The sequence below is a fragment of the Schistocerca nitens genome, chromosome 7 (genome assembly GCF_023898315.1).
Source record: "Schistocerca nitens isolate TAMUIC-IGC-003100 chromosome 7, iqSchNite1.1, whole genome shotgun sequence".
Lineage (NCBI taxonomy): Eukaryota > Metazoa > Arthropoda > Insecta > Orthoptera > Acrididae > Schistocerca > Schistocerca nitens.
This window is the reverse complement of record NC_064620.1, coordinates 354480758-354506694: the sequence shown is the minus strand read 5'-3', so window position 1 is coordinate 354506694 and position 25937 is coordinate 354480758. Positions and strand designations below refer to the sequence as shown.

The 25937-nt window shown below is 39.9% G+C and overlaps 1 protein-coding gene across 1 annotated transcript in view; it reads right to left on the bottom strand.

The window, feature by feature from the left end:
* Positions 1-25937, bottom strand: part of LOC126195617 (uncharacterized) — a 444247-nt gene that overhangs the window by 93090 nt on the left and 325220 nt on the right. The window contains exon 25 of the mRNA XM_049934243.1: positions 15481-15620. Within this exon, the coding sequence (XP_049790200.1) occupies positions 15481-15620 (140 nt within the window). The remainder of the gene's footprint in view (positions 1-15480; positions 15621-25937) is intronic.

The window sequence follows — 25937 nt, the reverse complement described above, 5'->3', positions numbered from 1 at the left end:
TCTATCGGAGATTGATGCCAAGAGTCTTATGTAATAGAAGGATATGTTGTAAGGACAATTTCCATCTACTTAATTCAGAGATGCTGTAACAGAGCTATTACATGATACTGCTGTTTTCACAGATGGCCTCGTCCCCGAAAGAACATAACTGGTTGTGTGTGCAACCTCATCCTCACTACCCATGGGTTCCCTTATCCGGGGTCTGAATGACTTACTCTCCATTTTTAACCTTCCCCTGTCTGTACCTCTGTCCTCCCAAAGGAAGGAACTATTAGTTCTGTAAGATAAGTATGGTATAGGCATGTATTTATTCATTGAAGAGAAACAATGGTACTGTAGATATTTTCAAAGAAATCTTTCAAACACAATATTATAAGAAGGAAAGTCGCTACTCACCATATTGCAGAGATGCTGCATCACAGATAGGCACAACTAAAAAGACTCTCATAATTAAAGCTTTCAGCCATTAAGGCCTTCATCAACAATAGTGTCATAATATTGTTACATTCCATCCTGGATTTTCCACTGATAGATTTTTCAAACACATTTATACTTAATATAGGCTTACATTTTAAATTATCTGCCACCTTGTTGAACATGTTTGCTCTTATATAGCTTTTAACTTTCTGACACAAAGCTGTATTACCTGGGATTACATGCATGTTCCCTTGTAATTTGAGCATGTGAAAATTTTTTCTCATACCACTACCAGTCATTGCACCACTTTGAAATCTTATCAAGATCTGACTGAACATGCTGCTGTGTTCAGGCAGTACTTCATTACAGTTTACTGAAAAATCTACAAAAAGCCTGAGGCTACTATTAATATTGTCTGCTAAGTCATTATTATACAATATGAAAACAAGGATCCAAAATACCTTCTGGGGGCATGAATGAAGTTATTTCTGCTTCTGTCAATGACTCTCTATCCAAGATAACATGCTGTCTCTTCTCAACCAAGAAGTCCTCAATCCAGTAGGAAATTTTGTTTGATGCCCCATATGATCATACTTTCCTCATGTTTTGCATTCAGCATATACATTTTTCTGAAGTAAGAGTAACATCTGATGGCAATCAATGGTGAAAAGTAAAGCCATAGCATCTGTCCTGTCTGATGGTAAAACTCCATCGCCCTCACACACCTGCCGGCCGAAGTGGCCGTGCGGTTAAAGGCGCTGCAGTCTGGAACCGCAAGACCGCTACGGTCGCAGGTTCGAATCCTGCCTCGGGCATGGATGTTTGTGATGTCCTTAGGTTAGTTAGGTTTAACTAGTTCTAAGTTCTAGGGGACTAATAACCTCAGCAGTTGAGTCCCATAGTGCTCAGAGCCATTTGAACCATTTGAGCCAACCCTCACACACCTCAGGAGACCCATATATTTCAATTTGAGGTTGATTTTAGCTGTTTACCCATAAATAAAATGCAACCTGTCAGTGCCTACTGTCTCCTTGGCAATGTCTCACACTTCTCCACTCAACTCTAAATACCAGCTATACAAAGTGCTCTATGCATTGGTTCAAAATTAAGTCCCTTGTTATGGATAAATTTAGCTCAGCGATAACTTCAGTGTATGGAAAAGATATTCTGATGTAACCAGGGCATTAAAATCCATCACAATGTCTATTTGTTGCCTTGTTAGGGATGTACATTGTGGTGTTGTTATCATCATGTCCATCCATTCCCAGTCAGAGCTAAAAAAGTGACCAGGAACAAATGATAAATGAGGTAGAATTTCTTTGTGGCAACAGCTAAATAAGATTAACAAAGATGACATCTTCTGAAGACGTTCATCTGTGCAGCAAAATTTGTTAAAATTACTACTCTTTCTCAACAAGAATAAAATTTTTCAGTTCTCAGGTCACATTATTTCATGTTATCAGGAACAATTCCTGTACCTGTCATCTAACTGCCATTACACTTTTTAACTATAGTCAGCTCTGCTTCCTCTTCTGGTGGCTGCTCTATGCAATCACATTTAAATTCAAAGTCTGTCCTTTGATAACAAAATAACAGACTGAAATTTACATAAAGTCTGATGATGCTAGTAGAATGTATAAAGCATAATTTTTATTCTTATTTTGGCTTTGTACATTCTTACTGTTAGATACGAAACCTGTCTACCGCAGAGACTAAGGCTGAGTTACGTCTGGCCATCTGCACAATCTGGAAACACAGCAGGATGCAGAAGTGCCTGGACGAACTGTTATCTTGCACTCGAAGTGTTAGAGTGCTGTATCTATTTGTGGTCTAGTGGCAAACATTGCATGATGTAGGCATAAAGACCTGAGTTAGAGAACACTTCTTCATTTATTTCTTAAACCACATTTTGGCTGTTTGCTAAAGATTCAGTCTGATGAAATCTCAAAAAATTTGCTTCACTTTCTAACACACTAGTAATACCATAATCTTCCACAAAGATTTCCACAAAACTGCTCGTGGCTGCATCAAGATTAGAACAGCTTATGCTCAAGGTTCCTCACCCTACAGTGGCCACCACAATTGGCTGCCAAATGCCAGCTGCCATCTGACCAGGTGATCACAACATGTTGCTCCTTGAGCACGTTTCTGCTCCCATATTCGTAAGCACAAATTAATTTCTTATTGTTGTTTGATTTTCAAGGGAGAAATAACTTTGCTAAACTGAGTGAATGCCATTCAGTAACACATCATGAGTGTATTGCTGTGAGTTTGTTTATAAAGTGTTATTTTCTTACTTGAAGTTCTAGCATTTGCCTGGCAGTTACTTATTGGATTTTGCATACTTGAATTTTATGAAAGTTATTTCAGCACTATAAAATCAAGTCGCAAATGGGAAAAAATCTAACACTGGTGACATATTGTTTACTTTGGGTTTATTACAGTGTTGCAGGCAGTGGAGACAGCTTGAAACATCTGTACCATTTGTGAGGCTTTAACAAACAAAGATTTATAGCAACTTCCCAGGATAACCAAAATTTGCAGTATCACCTCCTTTTCAGTAATGCTGAATCTGTTTTTGGTTATAAACAATGAGAGTCATGTTTCCCAGATCATTACCCTATACATTGGTGAATTTGCTGAACATTCTATCTTTCTAAATTTACTAATAACATAATAATAATTTTCAAACAATGGAAAGTCTAAGTTGGAATATCAACAATTATGAAAAGGACAGAATGCTACGCACCATAATGATTACACATTAAGTTACAGATAGGCACAATGAAAAGACTGTTTCACACTGAGCTTTCAACCAAATCCATCTTCAGAAAAAAAGGAAAACATGCACATATTCACACAAGCAGGCACACCTCAAGTACACATTACTGTTATCTCTGGCTGCTCTGGGCAGACTGAAATGTTACATTCAATGAAAGCAGTGATCAGGAGTGGGGCAGGGAAGGGGGAAGGACAGCATGGTACAGGTGGGGAGAGAGACGAACACTGTGTGGTGAAGCATGCAGGGACTTGAAGGCAGCAGGACAAAGCTGTCAGATGCAGTGTCGGTAGGCTGTTTGGGGAGGGAGGGGGGAGGAAATGAGGAGTAAAAAAGGAGAGCAGCATAAAAGAGGATAAGACCAGTGGCATCATTAGAGTGGAGCATGATCAGGGTGGAAGGTGTGAACTGGGAGGAGGTAATATGACAAAAGGGGTGGAAACTTTTGGGTGGAGGGCATGAGGAAAATGGGTTTCCTTAGACTGAGGCTGGGATGATTTTGGGAGCAGACAATGTATTGCAATGATAACTCCCATATGTGGAGTTCAGAAAAGCTGGTGATGTAGAGGAGCATCCAGATGGCCCGAGTTGTGAAGCAGCCAGTGTTGTCAAGCAAGTTATGTTCAGCTGCATGTTGTGCCAAATGGTGGTCCACTTTGCTCTTGGTCACAGTTTTGCAGCGTCCATTCATCCTGGTGGACAGCAGGTTGCTAGTCATACCAACATAAAACACTGCGATGACTGCACCAGAGTTGATACATGACATGGCTGCTTTCACAGGTGGACCAGGCCCAGCCTCTGATGGAGTAGGCCAAGCCCATGACAGGACTGGAAAAGGAAACGTTAGGTGAGTGGGTTGCGCAGGTCTTGCACCTGGGTCTTCCACAGGGATATGGTCCTTGTGACAAGGGGCTGGGGCACTTGACCTCCACCTCTCTGATGGTTCCAACCATACCTCTGTCCACATTAAACACACCAACCAGCAACAGCACCTTAATTTCAACAGCTACCATCTCTTCCACACCAAAAAATCCCTCCTGTACAGCCTGGCCACCTGGGGATGGGCATATCTGCAGTGACAAGAACTCCCTTGTCCAGTATGCTGAAGTTCTCACAATGGCCTTCACAGACAGGCACTATCCCTCAGACCTTGTCCACAAACAGATTTCCTGTGCCATATCCTGATACAACCTCAATTCTCTCTCCACCCCGAAGAAGCAGCTACAAAGGAGTGCCCCCATTGTCACCCAATGCCACCCTGGACTGGAACAAATGAACCACATCCTTCATTAGGGTTTTGATCATCTATCATCATATCCTGAAATGAGAGATGTCCTACCCAAGATTCTTTTCACCCCACCTGAAGTGGTGTTCTATCACCAACCAGACTCCACAACATCCTAGTTCATCGCTATGTCACTCCCAAACCCAGTCTCTCGTCACATGGATCATATCTCTGGTGTGAAGACCCAGGTGCAAGACCTGCCCAATCAACCTGCCCAGCACTTCCTATTCCACTCTTGTCACAGGCTTATCTCCCCATCGGAGCCCAGGCCACCGGTGAAAGCAACCATGTCATATACTGGATCTGTTGCAATCATTGTACAGCTTTTTATATTGATATGGCTACCAACTAGCTATCCAGCAGGATCAATGGCCACTGCCAAATTGTTTCCAAGAACATAGTGGACCACCCTGTGGCACAACATGCAACTGAATATGACATGCTTGACTTCCGTGGCTGCTTCACAAGTCGGGCCATTTGGATCCTCCCCTCCACTATGAGCTTTTCCAAACTGCGCAGATGAGAGTTATCCTTACAACACGTTCTCTGCTCCTGAAGTTATTCTGTGCTCAATTGATGATAGCCTACTCCCCTGCCCCCCTCTGTGCTATCATCTCCTCCCAATTCTTGCCCCCCGCCCTTATTATGCACCGCTCTCTGCCAACACATCCACCAGTCTTTTCCTCTTTTTGCTCCTCTCCTTTTCCACTTCCTGTTGCCCATTCTTCCCATCTTACACTCCCCACAGTCTCCCAATGCTACACCTGGCAGCTGCTTTGTCCTGCTGTCCCTGCATGCTCTCCCTCCACCCATAAGCTGCTATTCCTCCCCCTTCCCTGCCCCATTCTAGATTGCTGATTTCGTTCAACACAACAGTTGCAGTCTGGCCTGAGTGGCTGGAGATAGCGGCCATGTCTGTGAGGTGTGCCTGCTTGTGTGAATGTGTGTGGTGTTTTGCCTTCTTTTCTGAAGAAGGCGTTGGCCAAATGCTCAGTATGTAACAGTCTTTTCGTCGTACCTGTCTGCAACTCAACATGTCACCTTTAGGCTTAGTAGCAATCTTTAATTTTCATAACTGATAACAATAATTTTACAAATACTATCAAAAAGATGAATATAAAATTTGATCATATTACTAACGTTTCATGAACTTTAGTTGATGTCATCCTTTTCAGATAATGTTAAGCATGTACTGAAGTAACAGTGTTCTATACTAGAAGAGTACATATTTTAGCTTCATAATTATGAGAGTGATTATGAGTAGTTTCCAAAAGAAGGAAATGCCACCTTTATAGTTTGAGTTTACAGAAAGATCACCCTGGCATGAATGATTTTCCACATCCAGAAACTTCAGATAATTTACATATCTGATGAATTGCAACTATATAACTTTTATGCAAAATTTGCTTTCAATAGGCAAGGTTCAGATGTCAAAGCAACTGAAATCAAAACGGTGACTATTACAATATTTTTGCTTTTACTTCATCAGTTTCCTCACTGAGCATTCCTTTTCAATATTGTTACTGGTGAGGGATTTGAGGCATTTTTGTGTTTAAAAAAAAAAAATGTGAGCCTAACAAAAGGCTTAGGCATCACCTCAAACAAAGGACAGTGCAAACGGATAATATTTTGCATTTGGTGGCACAAAAAGGGTGATGTGCACTATGAACTCCTCCCTAGTTGTGTGTTCATTGCAACTAGCATTTGTTGCCAACAAGTGTGACATCTTTCAGTCACTGTTAAGGAAAAATGACTGATAAAACTGCATCATGTGTTGTTACTATACAATAATGTGCTCTACTGATTTCATAAACAAAAGTATTCAGTAGTGTGTTCAGGAAGTCAGTATTCACTGATATTGCACCCTCAATTGTTCGCCTTTCCCCTTTTTGTCAAACAACTGTCCAGAAAATCTCTTTTCAGACAAGAACACACTTCAACCCTAGCTTAATGACATCTTTAACTCTGAATGAGTAGATTTCAACAGGCATAAAATTAATAAATTACACTGTTTTAGACAATATTAGAGAATATAGTTTGATGATTAATTTCTTTTTTTGTTCACTGCTCTCTTCAGCAAACTAATGGATAAGTGGTACTAATGTATATGTTATACTAATACAAATACATTATGACTTACCATTATAACTTTACGACAAAAGTCCATTTTAATAACATAGAAATACATGTAATATGAGTGTCCTTAAAATGGCATGAATTAATAAAATATTATGCATTCTGCATTTCACAATGGCCTGTGTTTACATGCTGTCCTGTGTCACACTCAAGTAGTATGAAAATTTAGAAGTCAGAGTAGACACATATCAAATCTCAGTTTATAAATTATTCAGGGCCAGAATTTATGAAATCAAAAAATTATGACAGCAGCGGCAGAAAAATGCCTTATAAAGTGTGTGCTATAAAAAAATATTATCTTTGACACTATGGGGCACTGGAGGTACAAAGAGGGCATGTGATGGAGAAATTTTGTTAAGATTTCATTATTGATTATCCACATGGCTGTCTGTAGCTCTGTCATGAAATTGATAACAAACTGGCCTCCACTGTGACTAGGGCTATGATCCAATTCAGCCTTCATTTCACAGCACGAGTCCATTACCTCAGAGCTATGAAGTACTGAAGCATTTGTCCCTTCTTTATTGCCCCAATGGTGGCTAGGATACATAAGTTGCAATGTAAAAGACAAGATTAGTTGCAATTTTCACATGAAATGACTTCCATGGATTCAAAACCATAGATTAATAAACAGATGTCACACCTTATGTGAACATCACTCAAATTATTCAATGGAAATGACAAGAAAATACCAAGCAAATTTAGTGAGCTATTTCTGTGCCATCCAGGAAGTAGCCAGACCATCACCTAGTACCAAATGTATTCTATGTTGTTGCAAAATTTTAGTTATATTATCGGCAGGAAGAACATGGTTCATAAGCTGATGTGTTCTTTGAGCAAGCTCAGAAGTGACTACAGCTTACATTTCAAAGATGTGCTTGAATATCCAAAGTATATATCACTGAGTTTCATTCCTATTTCTATAACTAGGTCAAGGGACTTGAGCATAGTTACTAAAAATACTTATATGCACCAACTGCAAAATAAACACCACATATCAATAACTGTCACAATTATTTTTGTTTCCTGTCTTCAGCATATGGAAAACTGGAAAGCTCATTCACAAGACACAATTCATGGTTTTGTAGCATCTCCAGTGGTTATAATGCAAACATTATGAGTAGACAAAGCATCTTCTGAGAATTATAGATTTAGATTTGTTTTATTAATTTATTTTTTAAGAACACTGTCATTGGTGCTATCAGGAGGAACAGAGGACACAAAAGCCAACACATGCATTGGTTGCAAGCATGAACATCTACAAAGAGATTTCGTAAGGTATGAATAACATAAAGTTCCAAATCAAGAAAGTCTACTTTGCAAGGGAAGCTTATATGATGAGAAAAAAAGTGATCTGAAAAGCCATGGAGAAAATGAAACCAGTGAACGTGTGCAGTGCAACTTCAATTCCAGCATCTGCTGACATGAAAGGAGAAGCAGTCATCACCAGAAAGTGGCATAAGTAACACAAAATGGTGACAGTACTGTCTAGAATAAATCATCTTTCAGCTAAATGGGAAAGATGAGAATGATTTTGCTGGTGGGTTCAGAACAGGCAATACCCAGATCCTTCAAAGGAAGGTGATGGCGACAGCAATGTTAATACACTATGTGATTTCCAGCATGGCTTCACAACGGGTTCGAATACCATGTCAGCAACATTGCTGATTGCCTAATGCATGCTTGAAAAAATAATTGAAAATTCCCAAATAGCAAGAGTATTCTTGGATCTCTCAAAGCTTTGAACACAGTACATCACAATGCACTTTTGGAGAAAGTTACAGTGAGTGGTGTCACTGAAAAACTTGTGGAATTACTAGAGACATGTTTAAACAATAGACAACAGTATACAGAAGTTATACATGATAATGAGAAGTACTAGAGAGTAGACAGATGAGATCAAGAAATATAAATTTTGCTATCACTCAGTGCTCCATTTTACAGCCATTCTTGTGTGTATGACAGTAAAACACTACCCAAGTGCTCTAGATAATAAGAATCTGATCACTATGTATTCCAATAACATATCTTTTGACCATTTTGCGGACAGTGAGCTGAGCCTTAGTGGGAGGTTCCAAGTTTTACTAAAAGGTGAGAGCTCAAATTAAAGTGAGGTAGCTTAAGAAAAGGCAGAACATATATTTTTCACTTTTAAACAAGTGGTCCAGACAGTCAAAATATTATGAATGATGAAATTTGGACAAAGAACTGTTCGGGACATACGTTTTTGGTCTTATGAATAAATGAGAGGATTTCATGGAAGCAGGAGTTTGACCACACGTCCAACAAAATTAATATACACCCTATTTATGTTAATGAGTTTATCTCCATATGTTGTTGTTGTTGTCTTCAGTCCTGAAACTGGTTTGACACAGCTCTCCATGCTACTCTATCCTCTGCAAGCTTCTTCATCTCCCAGAACCTACTGCAACCTACATCCTTCTGAATCTGTTCGGTGTATTCATCTCTTGGTCTCCCTCTACGATTTTTACCCTCCACGCTGCTCTCCAATTCCAAATTTTGTGATCCCTTGATGCCTCAGAACATGTCCTACCAACCGGTCCCTTCTTCTAGTCAAGTTGTGCCACAAACTCCTCTTCTCCCCAATTCTACTCAATACCTCCTCATTAGTTACGTGATCTACCCATCTAATCTTCAGCATTCTTCTGTAGCACCACATTTCAAAAGCTTCTATTCTCTTCTTGTCCAAACTATTTATTGTCCATGTTTCACTTCCATACATGGCTACACTCCATACAAATACTTTTAGAAATGACTTCCTGACACTTAAATCTATACTCAATGTTAACAAATTTCTCTTCTTCAGAAACGCTTTCCTTGCCATTGCCAGTCTACATTTTATATCCTCTCCACTTCAACCATTATCAGTTATTTTGCTCCCCAAATAGCAAAACTCCTTTACTACTTTAAGTGTCTCATTTCCTAATCTAATCCCCTCAGCATCACCCGATTTAATTTGACTACATTCCATTATCCTCGTTTTGCTTTTGTTGATGTTCATCTTATATCCTCCTTTCAAGACACTGTCCATTCCATTCAACTGCTCTTCCAAGTCCTTTGCTGTCTCTAACAGAATTACAATGTCATCGGCGAACCTCAACATTTTTACTTCTTCTCCATGGATTTTAATACCTACTCCAAATTTTTCTTTTGTTTCCTTTACTGCTTGCCCAATATACAGATTGAATAACATCAGGGACAGGCTACAACCCTGTCTCACTCCCTTCCCAACCGCTGCTTCCCTTTCATGTCCCTTGAATCTAATAACTGCCATCTGGTTTCTGTACAAATTGTAAGTAGCCTTTCGCTCCCTGTATTTTACCCCTGCCATCTTTAGAATTTGAAAGAGAGTATTCCAGTCAACATTGTCAAAATCTTTCTCTAAGTCTACAAATGCTAGAAACGTAGGTATGCTTTTCCTTAATCTATTTTCTAAGATAAGTCGTAGGTTCAGTATTGCCTCACGTGTTCCAACATTTCTGCGGAATCCAAACTGATCTTCCCCGAGGTTGGCTTCTACCAGTTTTTCCATTCGTCTGTAAAGAATTTGCGTTAGTATTTTGCAGCTGTGACTTATTAAACTGATAGTTCGGTAATTTTCACATCTGTCAACACCTGCTTTCTTTGCGATTGGAATTATTATATTCTTCTTGAAGTCTGAGGGTATTTCACCTGTCTCATACATCTTTCTCACCAGATGGTAGAGTTTTGTCAGGACTGACTCCACAACTTAATTCAAAAACCCTAAGGCTGTGTATTTTGGATTATAGTATCATTTCCTGTCTTGTGGACTAGTGCTGAGAGGTGGGACCTACTAAACTAATATGAAAATGGTTTTCACACTGCCAAAGACAGCCTTAAAGATCATAGCAAAACTGAAACCAGGAACAGCTCACAAAATCTTATTTTATACTTTTAATATTTTTACAATTTATGCCACATACAGTCCCTGACAAAAAAGTGAAGAACCCAGAAGGGAGGAGGAAGCAAAATGCAATTTCACGGGTTGAAAGGGTATCTGATGTTATTGCAGAGATTTGAAAGATGAGTCAAATTTATGAAGAATTTTGCAGTATACACACAGATAATAGTTTAAATTTGCACCCTCCGGGCTGGATGTATGTAATGATTTTGTTGGGAAGTATCTCATAAATCTGTTGTATCCACTCCTGGGATGAGATGGTGCACAACTGTTGTAACTGGTTCTTGATGCATTGTATACTGGCACTGGTATGGAATTGACTTCTGAGTTGGTGCTACACATGTTTTATCAGGGACAGATATGAGCATCTTGGTAGCCTTGGGAGTACCTCAGCATCATGCAGACAGTTCATATAGGAGCATGACAGTGAGGACCAGCAGTGTCTTGTTGAAAAATGTCACCATGATACTGTCACATGAGGATGCAGGATGTCCGTGATGTATCATTGGGACATTAGACTTCCCTCAATCACTACTATCCAATGTCTCTCCACACCGTGACACCAGGAATAACATTGCTGTGGCTCTTCAAGACACTGGAAGAATGGAACCTCTCCTCAACTCATGACCATACTTCCTGACAATGGACATCTGTGGCAGTGCATAAACTTCATTCAGCACTGTTCACCAGCAGTCGATGCTTCCTGGTCACGCCACCACTCCAAATTCAGCCATTTGTTTTATGGTGTTAATGGCAGCCTATTCATGGGGCAGTAATTTCTTAGTACAGCTGCTGCTGGTCTCCAAATAATGGTGTAGATGACACAGAGTGTTGCAGGGAACCCATTACCTGTTTTCGGATGCCGGGTGCAGATGTAAAGGGGTTACAGTATGGTTGGTGCATAGCACAGCATCATCCTTTGTGGTGATCAGACATTGACAAGAATCTTGATGATGGGTATGCCTAATCTCAAGTTATCCTGCAGTACAACAGTGGGCCACTGTTAAATCCTAACACCCTACAAATATGGATATTGCACAATTTGACCTGCCTGTCAAATGGAGACCCACAATGAGGTCCATTTCAAATGCTATCAGATTCCAATAATGTCGTCCCACATGAGTAAGTGCCACCTATGTGGCATCACAGTGATCATCCAACATCTGATGCTGTTTACAGTCCTTGTATATCCTACCAGACTCAGGGTTCTCAGCAGCTTTTACACAATGCTCCCCATTTCCTAAAGGTCAAAAGTCCTTTTCCCTCATCTCTCTTCCTTCCCCTTCAACCCTTCTCCCAGAAGGGGGAACCACTGGTCCCATATGCTTGCACATTTACTTAACTTCTATATGTTTTTTCTCCTGCCGCCAAGTGGTGAGCAGATTTTTTTATCTATCCAATTATACACATGTGGAGATATCAAAAGCAAAATTCACTTGAGAAAGCTGCATCACTATGTGACAGAATTTCTGGCCAGTTTTTACCTTCTGGAGCTGAAACATTTAGTACTGCTGACAAATGCATTCAGGGCTATAATGCACTAGGCAGCCTTGCAGTGGTAGCCTGGACGAGACAGCCGAAATGTTGAGCAGCCAGTTTAGTTGGTCAGCTTTATTAGCCAGTGATGGTTAGTCATGACTGATCAGCTGAGCAAGATGGATTTGGAAGATGTTGTCGTTGCTTACTTACCTTTTGTCACAGAAAAAAAGAAGAAAAAGAAATTGGATTCATCATATACCTCTAGAATGACACAAAAAGGGCTTATTTACAAATCATTTTAAAAATCTTTAGAAACTACTCAGATCTTTTTTTTTTAACTATGCAAGAATGTCAGTGCAATAATTTCATAACCTTTTGGAAAATGTAGTGACACACCTGTTCTTAAAGAATCAATTTTGCATGGCTAACTCATCAATAAAAATTAATGAATATGGGAGAAAAGTCCCATATGAACCAATGGAAAAACAATGTCATGTCACTGTCGGAGTGAGGCATTTGGTATATGTTGAAAATTTAATGTGTCCTTCCTAATGTAGGATGGAGATTAACAAACAACAAAAGAATCTTTAACTACCAACTGTCTCAGGCTAGGTAGTTTATAGAATGTGCATTTGACATTTTGGCAAATAAAGGAGAATTTCTCATATCCCAATTGATAATTGATGATTGAGAAGAATTTGTGATTGGTACAATAAAAGCATTATGTGTTGTGCATAGTTATGTGGAAGAAAGAAATTGCCATAGATTTGAAGACACATTAGATGTTGCTCCAGAGCTGAAATTCTCCCAGGTTCTGCAAGCAGAGAGACTTGATGATCAGTATATGGGGAGATTATTTTACGAATGATAATCTGCTCTAATGGGAAAACAGAATTGCATTTGAGTGGTAATTATATATTTCAATTATTATACACTCCTGGAAATTGAAATAAGAACACCGTGAATTCATGTCCCAGGAAGGGGAAACTTTATTGACACATTCCTGGGGTCAGATACATCACATGATCACACTGACAGAACCACAGGCACATAGACACAGGCAACAGAGCATGCACAATGTCGGCACTAGTACAGTGTATATCCACCTTTCGCAGCAATGCAGGCTGCTATTCTCCCATGGAGACGATCGTAGAGATGCTGGATGTAGTCCTGTGGAACGGCTTGCCATGCCATTTCCACCTGGCGCCTCAGTTGGACCAGCGTTCGTGCTGGACGTGCAGACCGTGTGAGACGACGCTTCATCCAGTCCCAAACATGCTCAATGGGGGACAGATCCGGAGATCTTGCTGGCCAGGGTAGTTGACTTACACCTGCTAGAGCACGTTGGGTGGCACGGGATACATGCGGACGTGCATTGTCCTGTTGGAACAGCAAGTTCCCTTGCCGGTCTAGGAATGGTAGAACGATGGGTTCGATGACGGTTTGGATGTACCGTGCACTATTCAGTGTCCCCTCGATGATCACCAGTGGTGTACGGCCAGTGTAGGAGATCGCTCCCCACACCATGATGCCGGGTGTTGGCCCTGTGTACCACGGTCGTATGCAGTCCTGATTGTGGCGCTCACCTGCACGGCACCAAACACGCATACGACCATCATTGGCACCAAGGCAGAAGCGACTCTCATCGCTGAAGACGACACGTCTCCATTTGTCCCTCCATTCACGCCTGTCGCGACACCACTGGAGGCGGGCTGCACGATGTTGGGGCGTGAGCGGAAACGGCCTAACGGTGTGCGGGACCGTAGCCCAGCTTCATGGAGACGGTTGCGAATGGTCCTCGCCGATACCCCAGGAGCAACAGTGTCCCTAATTTGCTGGGAAGTGGCGGTGTGGTCCCCTACGGCACTGCGTAGGATCCTACGGTCTTGGCGTGCATCCGTGCGTCGCTGCGGTCCGGTCCCAGGTCGACGGGCACGTGCACCTTCCGCCGACCACTGGCGACAACATCGATGTACTGTGGAGACCTCACGCCCCACGTGTTGAGCAATTCGGCGGTACGTCCACCCGGCCTCCCGCATGCCCACTATATGCCCCGCTCAAAGTCCATCAACTGCACATACGGTTCACGTCCACACTGTCGCGGCATGCTACCAGTGTTAAAGACTGCGATGGAGTTCCGTATGCCACGGCAAACTGGCTGACACTGACGGCGGCGGTGCACAAATGCTGCGCAGCTAGCGTCATTCGACGGCCAACACTGCGGTTCCTGGTGTGTCTGCTGTGCCGTGTGTGTGATCATTGCTTGTACAGCCCTCTCGCAGTGTCCGGAGCAAGTATGGTGGGTCTGACACACCGGTGTCAATGTGTTCTTTTTTCCATTTCCAGGAGTGTATATTTCAATTATCAAATTCATTCTTTTCATTTTCAATCCAATTCTCCTCACACATGATATTTGTGATTCACTCCCATCTTCTTCCCTTCACATCATGCTCAGTGTATTTTTTACACAACACACCCCAAATTGCCTTTTGGCTTTAAATTTCACAAACAAATTTCCCCGTATTTAAAGTTTTCACAGATTTAGTTTTGGAATTCAAACAAGGTCTGCCTGCTTTGACTAGCATGCAGAGACTGTAGACATCCACATACATTCTCCATAAGACACCTTGCTCAAAACTGTCTTGAGCAGAGCTGGCCGATCAGCATGCAAACCCACATATTTTAATAGCTGCTGCAGTCAGGAAATCATACTTGCCTATATTTGGAGTCACAAATGATGGCAGTTGAGTTTGGCTTGCCTGTGCTCTTACATTACACAATCTCCAACAGCCAATGAGTGTTCGGTAGTATTCTCAGCATTCTGTTGTGAATGTCGTAGCCAATGCAAGGATTAAATGTGATTGTAACAAGTTATTTAGCAAATTTTTATTCCATTTGTTCCAACTAGTCATCACTGATGTAAGTGGTAAGCAACAAATTCTACATAAACAAATGAGAGATACAGTTGCAGGATACATGCTTTTTTCAAGCACAAAGCACATATATGCTTGTACCGCAATTATCAATTGGAACTGGCAGTCCATGCCTCGACCTGCATGAACCACCATCATTCATGAAACAGACTATAGTGCATGGGTTACTATGAACCATCATTATTCTATTGACTGCCACAGTCAGGCTGTCACAGTCAGGATGCCTAGTGAGTTATAGCCCTTAAAAGAAAATGGCATTATCCTATCTTTGATAACTCTTAGTTCCTTCCTTGGGGACAAAAGTGAGATACGTTGGTGAATATTAAAAATGAAGTGCAGGTCATTCAGACCCAACAGTGCTGTGAGGACAAAGCATGACAAAAACTGATTTTCAAGTATTGTATCAAACTTTGTACAATCGATGAAGTTACATAACATGTTGTATACTAGTAATCTTATCTTATCTGGCATCATAGATTTTTATCAAAACTAATTAAATATGTCCTACCTGTCTGAAAGTGGTGAGAGGTACTGAGGAACCCTTTTCTTTTGAGCAAGAGATGTTAGGTAATCATCTTGGAAACTGGCAGAACCTAGACACAAGCTGTCTTTGTCACTGCCTACTGTGATACCACCACTAAATTGCAACTGCAAAAGAAATGTTATTTACCCCAAATTAATTCTTCTACAGATTACAAGCTACCAAAAAGCAAACATTACAGTACTGCAGAAAATTTAGAGGTAAATGGAATATGGCTAGGTGGAATATTCACATTTTATACATGGGTGCACTAACAGTATTTGAAGTAACTGATTTATAGCAGTCAATCACTGCAATTTATAAGAATTGTAACAACAGATATATATCATTTTATTTATATGTATGTGCCTCAGTATTCAACAATATTGAAAGAATTGATTGCTACTCAGCATATAGCTACTGACTCACATTCAGGTAAAGTGAAAAAGAATGCTAAAACATTTAAGCTTTCAGACAAAGTTTTTCTTCTGTAGTAGAAAACACATACTCATTCTCATAAGCATAACTGCCACACACAGGACCGCTGTCCTATGGCTCTACAGCCCAGTGTGGGCTCTAGCAGCCTGAGACACTGGCGATTGTGTGTGTGTGTGTGTGTGTGTGTGTGTGTGTGTGTGTGTGTGTGTGAGCTGTGCCTGTGTAAATGATGTCTGCATGTTTTCTATTGCAGAAGGACTTTGTCCGAAAGCTTTAATATTTTAGCACTCTCTTTCACAGTGCTTGTCTGTGACTCAACGCTTCCTCTATATGGTGAATAGCAATCTGTCCAGCCTATATTGTTACTATTCCTTCCTGGACTTTCTAGTATTTGATTTTGTCTCAATATTCAAATGTAAATGATTGATAAGTTTCTTTCTTAGCCCTAACCCTTCTGATGAACAGTTTTTGCTTCTTATGTCTTTGATTCTGAAAGAACACTTACCTTCAAATAATGAATTTGAGAATTTGGTATTTAATGGTCAGCTAAATGAAAATAAGCTGGAGAACATTCTTCAGTCAAATGAATGCATCTTAACAAATAGTTATAGAAATGTTTAAGTAAAATGAGTGTTTCACACACAAATCAGAATGATGCATGAGCACGGCTTTTGTTCTCATCACCAGTATGAGAACCAAAATTTATACACGAGCAGCAACAAGTGCAACTCTCACACATGGATAGGTAGAAATTATAACACATACATTAAGAGAAGTTTTGGAATCACTGCTCAGTTAACATGTGTGTGATCACAAGGAACTCAACCCCCCATTATTATAGACAACTGACATAATGCAACATATAGGCTGATATCTCTGCAGAATATGAGAATACAATTTTTAGCAGAAACATTGTAGAATAAATGTTTCCCTGTGTTCTTACAGTCTTGGTTTGTTTGTGTACTTTAATTTTTTGTGACTTCTTCTGTCTTCACCGTCAGGAGAAAACTGATGTAGTAATAAGCCATGTGGTACTTTCACATGTAGTTGACATAATTATGTCATGAAGATGTCACAATGTTGCAGAACTTTCATATGTTACTGAAGATAGATTATGTCAATGCCTATGACAGAAGACCATTAGTAGCAACATTAATTTTCTTAGAGCATAGATAACTCAGTTTATATCTCTGAAAACCTTTCAACACTGTGCACCAATTTCCATGTGCCACTAAGAGAATAGCTGTTGTCTCATTTAAAGTTCTTAGACATTCTGATCTCAACAGCTTCTTGTGACTGTTATAGTAGTCAGGTAGTTGGGAAATTTTCATGAAAAATTCTGATGAATTATTCTGTTTACAGTCAGGCAGAAGGAAGAGAGCATTAATTTGAGGTGATTTTAATGTAAATTTCTTGAAGGATCTACAGATGCTGTTAACCATTAATAATTTAGTTCCCTACCTGAATTGCTCAAAATAGTAGTATCCTTATAGAAATATTCAGACAACAAGCAGAAGTTTAAGAAAAAATTTCCATCAATGGTCACAAAACTTTTGGCCATCAGATTACCAGTTTTGGATATCAGTGACCATCTTCAGATCTGCCACAAAGCATGGGAAATGAAATACATCTATTAGTTTACTGTGTTTGTCTTGGAATTCCTCACCTATGCTGCATTCTGGTGGCTTCAGCAACAGAAGGTACTGATTACTTACTTTAGTCTTTTGTTTCCATCCATATCACTTCCTTCCTACCTTCTAAGCTCCAGAAGCTTGTTCTTGGATATGTCATTATTTTTATCTAAAATGGCCACAGGAGCATCTCAGAATCACATATTGCCATATAATCATTTATCTTTTTAACAATTTTAAATTTAACTTTACTCATGTTTTTAATTTGTTACATTTTATCACTGTAGTAACTTATACACTAGGTAAGCTCTCTATAGACTTTATCTGTTGTATTTCTCATTTTAATATATTCTATACAATCTTATAATTGACAAATATGTGTCGATTTACAGTAGCACCACCTAATGAGCTTACAACACAAAAATACATTGTGGCTACTGTACTCCAATTTGTTATGAACAGTATTATTCTGCCACTACTGTGGTCTAGTTTAAACCATATTTTAAATATGTGTGCCAATCCTAAGTTTTTTTTTTTTTTTTTTTTTTTTTTTTTTTTTTTTTTTTTTTTTTTTTGACAACACCACTATGAGTGAGTTGGTTATATTATGACATGTTGTACAATGGGTACGCCTCATCATATTTTAAATGCATGTTTCCACATCTATGAAAATAACACTTTTCCTTATGACATATTTTATTGTTGTGAGACATAAACATTCTACTAGTTGTATTTCATTGCCAGGTTTTGCTGCAGATCTGGAGATGGTTATTGCTGACCAAAACTGATAGTCTAAGGACCAAAAGTTGACAGAAATAAAAAAAATTCTACACTTTCTGGATCTCTGTGTTAATATGTGACTATGTCACAGCATTGAAAGAAGTTAAAGATGTATATGCCTACCCTGTGCTAAATGGATTGTCAGATCATGACACACGGCTAGTGAATCACATGACTTAGTTCCATATACAGTTCAGAAACACTAAGGCTGACTACTGAAGATTTTAAATCCAGCTTAAAAATGACACTAAAAAGTTGTTGCCCTAAAAAATGTTACACTCTTAGTCACTTACATAATGCATCAGTAATTCAGGATGATTTCCCAGACAATTTGAAATGTGCCGTACTTAGACTTCTCTATAAAAAGGTTTATTTCAGAGATGTGCCCAGTGCCATTCCTTGATAATTTTTGAGAAGGTGACATACTCCAGGATTGTTACACACCTATGAATTAATGGGATACTTAGCCATTCACACTTTGGATAAAGAGCCATCCTACTGAGTCATCCATTAATAAATACATTTACTGAGCACTTAATAAAATCTTTAAGTGATAAAATATCACCAGCTTGTATTTTCTGTGACTTATTGAAGTCATTTTATTGTGTCAGTCATACTGTTCTAATAGAGAAGCTAAATTCTAATGGAATACTTAGTTCAGCACATGCCTGGTTTAGTTCTTATTTACAAAACAGAATGCAGAAAATTACCCTACATTCTTTGAGTTATGCAAAGAGGGATACCACATTATCTGCATGGGGAGAAATTACAATGGCAGTCCATCAAGGTTCGGTCAGCAGCCCACTTTTGTTCTTACTGTATGTTAATGACTTGAGATCTTATTTAAATCAGGAGGCAAAATTAGCTCTGTCTGCATATAATACAACACAGGAAATAGTTACTGAGAATGTTACTGACTGGTTTTGAACAAATGGGCTTCAAAACAATGCTGCTCATCCAGTTTTGTACTGTCAAAACTATCCCACCTCCTATTAACCTAGTATAGCAATAAGAAAACAATCAATAGAGTAGAAAGTTCTGAGTTCTCAGGTGTGCCTGTTGATGAAGACTTGAACTGGTAAAACCATACAGTAGACTCACTAAAACATTTAGGTTCAGCTATTATTGCCAAAAGTAGAATTGCTAACTTTGGGGATATACGTGTAAGTAAGTCAACATATTTTTCATATTTTAATTCACTGGTATTTTATGGGGTAATATTCTGGGGTAATAGATCACTCAGGCAGCAGTATTCATTGCACAAGGCAAAATAATTAAAATTATGTGTGGGGTTCACACAATGCATCTCTTTAAGCAGCTGGGTATATTAACCAAGTCTCACAGTATATTTATTCACTTACAAAATTCCAACAATCCAACAGAGATATCCACAAGTGAAACATCAGAAGGAAAATTAATCTCCAGTACCTTTAAATAAATCTAACTTAGGCACAGAAAGGGGTGAAACACGCAGCTGTAAAATTAGTTGGTAATCTATTCATGGTAATAAAATGTCTGACAGATAGCAGAAGTGTTTTCAAATGTAGATTAAAGGTGTTTCTTCATAACAACTCCTTACAAACATCAAAGGATGGAAACTGTAAATGGCCAGAATGTTGTCATATAAATATTTTTTCATTTTAAATTTATTTAATAGATATATTTGTTTTATGTTTGTTCTGTAGATATAGATGAAATAGTTTAGATAAGAAGAGAAGAGAAGCTTTTGAAATAAGGTGCTACAGAAGAATGCTGAAGATTAGATGGGTAGACCACATAAGTAATGAGGAGGTATTGAAGGGAATTGGGGAGAAGAGAAATTTGTGGCACAACTTGACTAGAAGAAGGGATCGGTTGGTACGACATGTTCTAAGGCACCAAGGGAGCACTAATTTAGTATTGGAGGGCAGTGTGGAGTGTAAAAATCGTAGAGGGAGACCAAGAGATGAATACACTAAGCAGATTCAGAAGCATGTAGGTTGCAGTAGGTACTGGGAGACAAGGAAGCTTGCACAGGATAGAGTAGCATGGAGAGCTTCATCAAACCAGTCTCTGGACTGAAGACCACAACAACAACAAGAAAAGCTGTTGACATGTTCTGTATAAGAATGTTTATCGTGTATATGATCCATCAAACAAGTAGCTAACTAACTAGCTTCTTTGATAACAAAATCTGAGTAGATAGATGAATGAGGTAATATTTTCATTTCATCAAGCATAGTAGAATGGTTATCCATGAGCAAGGGAGCCAAGCAAATGTGCCAAGAGTTTCTGTTTATATACAGGATTTAGATTAGTTTCCATTTTCATGTGCTTCTGTGAAGAAGTGAACCATATCTAGGTATTTTACTGTGATAACTGGTGTAAACTCACTTATTTTAAATTTTGCATAAACTTTAGTATGTCTCCACACACTCCCACATTGTGATCCCCTCTAGCAAGCTGGGCAGTGGGGTCAGACGACGTGCCAAGGTGTGCAACGTGTGGGGCAAGGGCAAGAGCCATGTCTGATTGTGAACCTGGAGATCAGAGGTGGGGGCAGGGCAGGGTAGCTGGTTGCAACTGTGGTCACAACCAGAGCTGGTTGCCGTGGTGGATTAGATGGATGGGCCTGATCATAATGTCAACTGAACCCCCCCCCCCCCCCCCCCCTGTGGCTGAGGATGACCTATTGGGATCATGTCAGATGCTAGCCAAATGTCCATAGCCAGACAAATGTGTCATGCATGTAGGCAGTTATGCAGACTTGGCACGCTTCATGGGATGCAGATCTAACAGCGTGCGATGCCAGGAGGGATATTTTGACCTGACTGACCCTGCTGACGGCGACGGGTTGAGACGTTGTGAGGAAGCCGTATGGGGCTTCCTTGGTAGACAATGTCTGTGTAGTCTTCCACATCTATATTTTGAATGCATTGACCATCCACTCATAATCTGCAATGGATAGAGGGTGAAAGGGTGGTGATGATGAGGTGTTCATTGCTATTATGGCAACAGAAAGTTGGAACTGCATTGACATAATTGGGTCTTGTTATTCAGAACCAGGGTGCATGGCATTCCCTTAATGGTGTACATCCTTTAAAGCACACGGATAGTAGCAGGGGTGGTAGTTGATGGTATCTAAACCACATAAGGGAAGTTTGAAAGTGTGTCCACCAGCAGCAGCCACATAACTCCTTGAAACAGCCCGGCAAAATAAATCCTATGGGTGGTCGGAATGAGGTCACAGCAAGAAACATTACATAAGGGCACCTGATGGAGGGAGCAGGCCTAACAGCAGTGGCACATGCATTAAATGTTGACATTGATGCCAGGTATGTAGAAGTGCCACTGGACCAACGACTTTATGCACATTATCTCCCAATTTGAAGCATGATGAAACTGGAGTAAGCTATTACCACCTGGTAGTCAGAGTCATCTGTGGCCAATGTGAAGGCCTTTGGGGCACTAAGCCAGTAACACAACGCAAAATAACTGTGAAAGGCCAAGTTGGCCTGGGTATAAATGTGCACTGGTCTCTTCTTCTGCAACACAGAGGAAACTTTCCCCACAACCGGGTCATGGCATGATGCCATGGCTACCTCATGTGTGGTCAACAGGAATTGGATCAGGGTTTATACACTTGTTAGCCCAGGAAAAAAAGTTTCCTGGTAATTGAATTCTACATAGAAACCATGAGGAAGGCAGGACAGGGCTCTGTGTTGACATTTTGGGCAGTGGGGCGAAAATGGTTTGCACAGTTGTACCTGATTAAAAACAACTCCCAGCACTGCAGACACTACACCATCTTTTCCAGCAGCCTAGAAAGATGCCCAAACACTGAAATTAAGGATTTGTGGCCAGTCAAATGGGGAATTCTGCCCATATAAATACACGTGAAATGTTTTGACCCCATAAACAATCACTAAAGCATCATTTGAATCTATAAATATTTGAGCTGCGCCACAGCCAACATTTTGGAAGTGAAGGCAATTGACCATTCAGAACCATCTGGCAACTTGTGGGATAAAACCACCACAGTTTCACACTGGGATGTGTCCATCGTAAGTGTCAATGACAGGTCCAGTGTATACTGCATCACACATGGCACCACCTTGTGACTGTCCTTAAGGCCCTGAAGAGCCTGCTGACAGGCAGTTGACCATACAAATTTGATACCCTTCTTGTGTAGCTGATTTATGAAGTGTGCGATTTGTGCCGCTTAGGGAATAAAGTTGGCATAGTTTGGATTACGTTCAGGAATGACTGCAAACTGCTTCAGGTTAGTGATTGCTGTGATGTGTTCATGCAGTGGTGTGATAGCCTTGTGAATAAGTGTGTATCCAAAGTATTTGATGTTGGGGGCACAGAAACTACTCTTTCCGCAGTGTCATTTGAAAAGGGATTCATGGTTCTTGTGGTATTCCATGTGTGTTGACACCATAACAATGATCAATGATCTCATCCAAATAATTAACAGAGTGCAGAATACCTTGAATTGATAGTTCTAAGTACTTTTCAAAAATGGCAGATACACTAGCAACGCAAAGTAAGCAATTGCACATCTATAAGCCAAATGGCATATTTAAGACTAGTAACTGATGCAATGGATCATCGAGCAGTAGTTATAGACCTGTTTTCTTCAGATCTATCTTTCAAAACTAGTGCCCCTGGCTAATTTATTTAACAGTTGTTTCAGACAAGGTATTGGATAAAGAATAATGTTGGACTGGGTATTTTTAGTGGACCTAGAATCACCACAAATGCATAGGCTCCCATTCGGTTTTTTTCAGACAATCATAGGTGTCACCCCTTGAATGGTTGAAACTGGTAAAATGATACAGTAAAATGATGTTGTGGTTTTGCAACCATGTGGGTCCCACTTGAACAGCCTTCGTAAGTGCAAATGATAGTGGGTGAACCCCACAGAATTCCATACCCGAGAAATGTTTTAAAGATCTTGCGGTGCGACACTTGGGAGGGGGAGGGTGGAGGGGTGGGGGGTGGGGGGAGGAGAATGATTAACATATTTAAGTCTCTGGTTGTTTGTCTGGTTTGTCGGGGTTGAAGGGACCAAACTGCAAAGGACAGTGGCCCCATTTAAGTTTCTCATGAGACACCAGACACTGGGACCGCCAGCATTACGCAGATGGTAGAGCCCCTTAGGGCAATATCAGATAAGTTGGGAAGGAAGGTTAGTGTCCATTCTCTTTGCTTATGGGGGCAGGGGGGGGGGGGCTTGGGTCACATCTGAGATGTGGAGCTGGCCAGAGTGGCCATGCAGTTCTAGGCACTACAGTCTGGAACCAAGCGACCACTACGGTCGCAGGTTCGAATCCTGCCTCGGGCATGAATGTGTGTGATGTCTTTAGGTTAGTTAGGTTTAATTATTTCTAAGTTATAGGTGACTGATGACCTCAGAAGTTAAGTCGCATAGTGCTCAGAGCCATTTGAACCATTTGACATGTGGAGGAGGCTCTGCTGGCAGTGACTGAGAATCCTGGGTGCACCCAGTTGCAAATCATGGCTCATGTCAGCATGAATGATGCCTGATATCTGGATTCAGAGGCATCCTTGGTTCCTACAGGCAATTGTTTGCTTTGGTGAAGACAGATAGCCTCATGTGGAGGGTGAAAGCAGAGCTGGCATTTTGCAGTATCATTCCCGGAAATGATCACAGTCCTTTGGTTTGGATCTGAATGAAAGGCTTAAACAGAGGCTCAGACAGTTTTACTATCATCTTGGATGTGATTTCTTCATCTCTGCTATTTGACAGAGAATTACAGAACCTGCATTAAAAGGTGGGGCATGCACTATGTGCAGGAAGTTGGTACTAGAGTAACAGAATATGTGTGGCATGCACATGTTGGTTTTTAGGGATAGAGAAATCCTTTCACAGGTCCAATACTATACATTCTATTTTCAGACAGGGGACAATACTATCATCAGTAATCAAAGAATGTTAGCAATCATCATGACAGATTGTAGAAAGAAAATGTCAACACAGCATTAGTTAACTGCAGGAGCATCAATGGAAAGGTCTGAAAAACATTCTCACATATAGATGGCAACAATGTCCACATAGTACTAAGGACAGAAAGCTGGCTGAGGCAAAATACTGATAGCAGTGAAATTCTAAATTACAACTGGAATGTATATCACAAAGATAGGCTCAATGCTGGTGGTGGAACTGTGATAATAACTGTAAAACTATCATATCATCTATTAAGCAGTCAACCTGAAAAGTTCATTACCATTATCAAATATGTTGAAGATGAATGAAAAAAGTTCATCATTACTGTACAATATGTCTTACACCTTCCACCAAAATTGTGAGGAATGGGAAAAACCTGCTTTGATTTGGCAGCTGCATTAAAAAGCTACTTACAAAAAGAGACTGAGCTTTGCTGCAATTTTTAATGTAGGACTCAATGCTCTACTTCATAGACAAACAAAAACTGAATGAAACTTAAATTAGGAGAAGTGTGAAGTGTTCAACATATTCAAAAGTAAAATTCTTTCTACTGACTTGACAGAAAATCCTAAGAAGTTTTGGTGTTGTGTTAAATCAGTAAACAGATCAAAGCTATCTATTCAGGCACTCTCTTGCCATTATGGCTTTGAAACAGGGGATGACAAAGAGAAGACTAAAATACTACACAACTTCTTCCAAAACCATTTCAATGAGGAAGATTTCAAAATGACAGATATTGAAAAAATATCTGTTGATCCATCACGGATATGGGACAGTAGCTAGTTAGATATTTACGAAAGATAAATCGTCAAACAGCCTTATGTTTTTGGGAGTTGTTATTTTATTTATACAACAAGTTTCAGCATCTCATTAATACCATCTTAATGCCCCTGAACACTCCATGTATAGAGAATCAGATACATTGATGCATGCATAATTGGAGCCATCAATACTGGAATTCTATGAATTTTTTTGTGGAGTGCATACTTTGAAGATTTTGGGATAGAAAAGCAACTAAAATTGCTAAACAAAGGAAAGGACACTGGACCTGATGGAATAACATAATGATTCCACATAGAGAACTGTATTTGAAAGAAATTGTTCCTCTAAAAAACTATCTGGAAATTTGTAAAGAAGGAAACGGGGAAAAATGCAGTTTGTAGTGAAAATATCCAAATCAAAAGTGAGGGTAATCTTGTTAGCGATCCAAAAACAGTTGCAGACACATTCAACTACAATTTTTTAACAGTAATAGAAAAAATAGGTTTACAAGGGTCCATGAAGCAAGCCATCAATCTTTTGAAAGCTGGAGTACCTGGTTTAGTGCAACACATGAAGGTAAAAACAGTCACTGTTCAAGAAATTGAAAGAGTTATTAAATCCCTGAAAAGTAATAACTCTGCTGGAATTGACAACATTTCTAACAAATTATTAAAATACTGCTCCAGCCATGTAAGTAAAGTCCTTTGCCACATTTTTGATGCGTCACTTAAGCAAGGAATAGGTCCTGAGAGGCTTAAGTATGCAGTTGTAAAACCGCTGTATAAGAAGGGGGATAAGACGGATACTGCTAACTATAGGCCAATATCACTACTGACAAGCTTTTCAAAAGTTTTAGAGAAACTAATGCATGCCAGGATAGT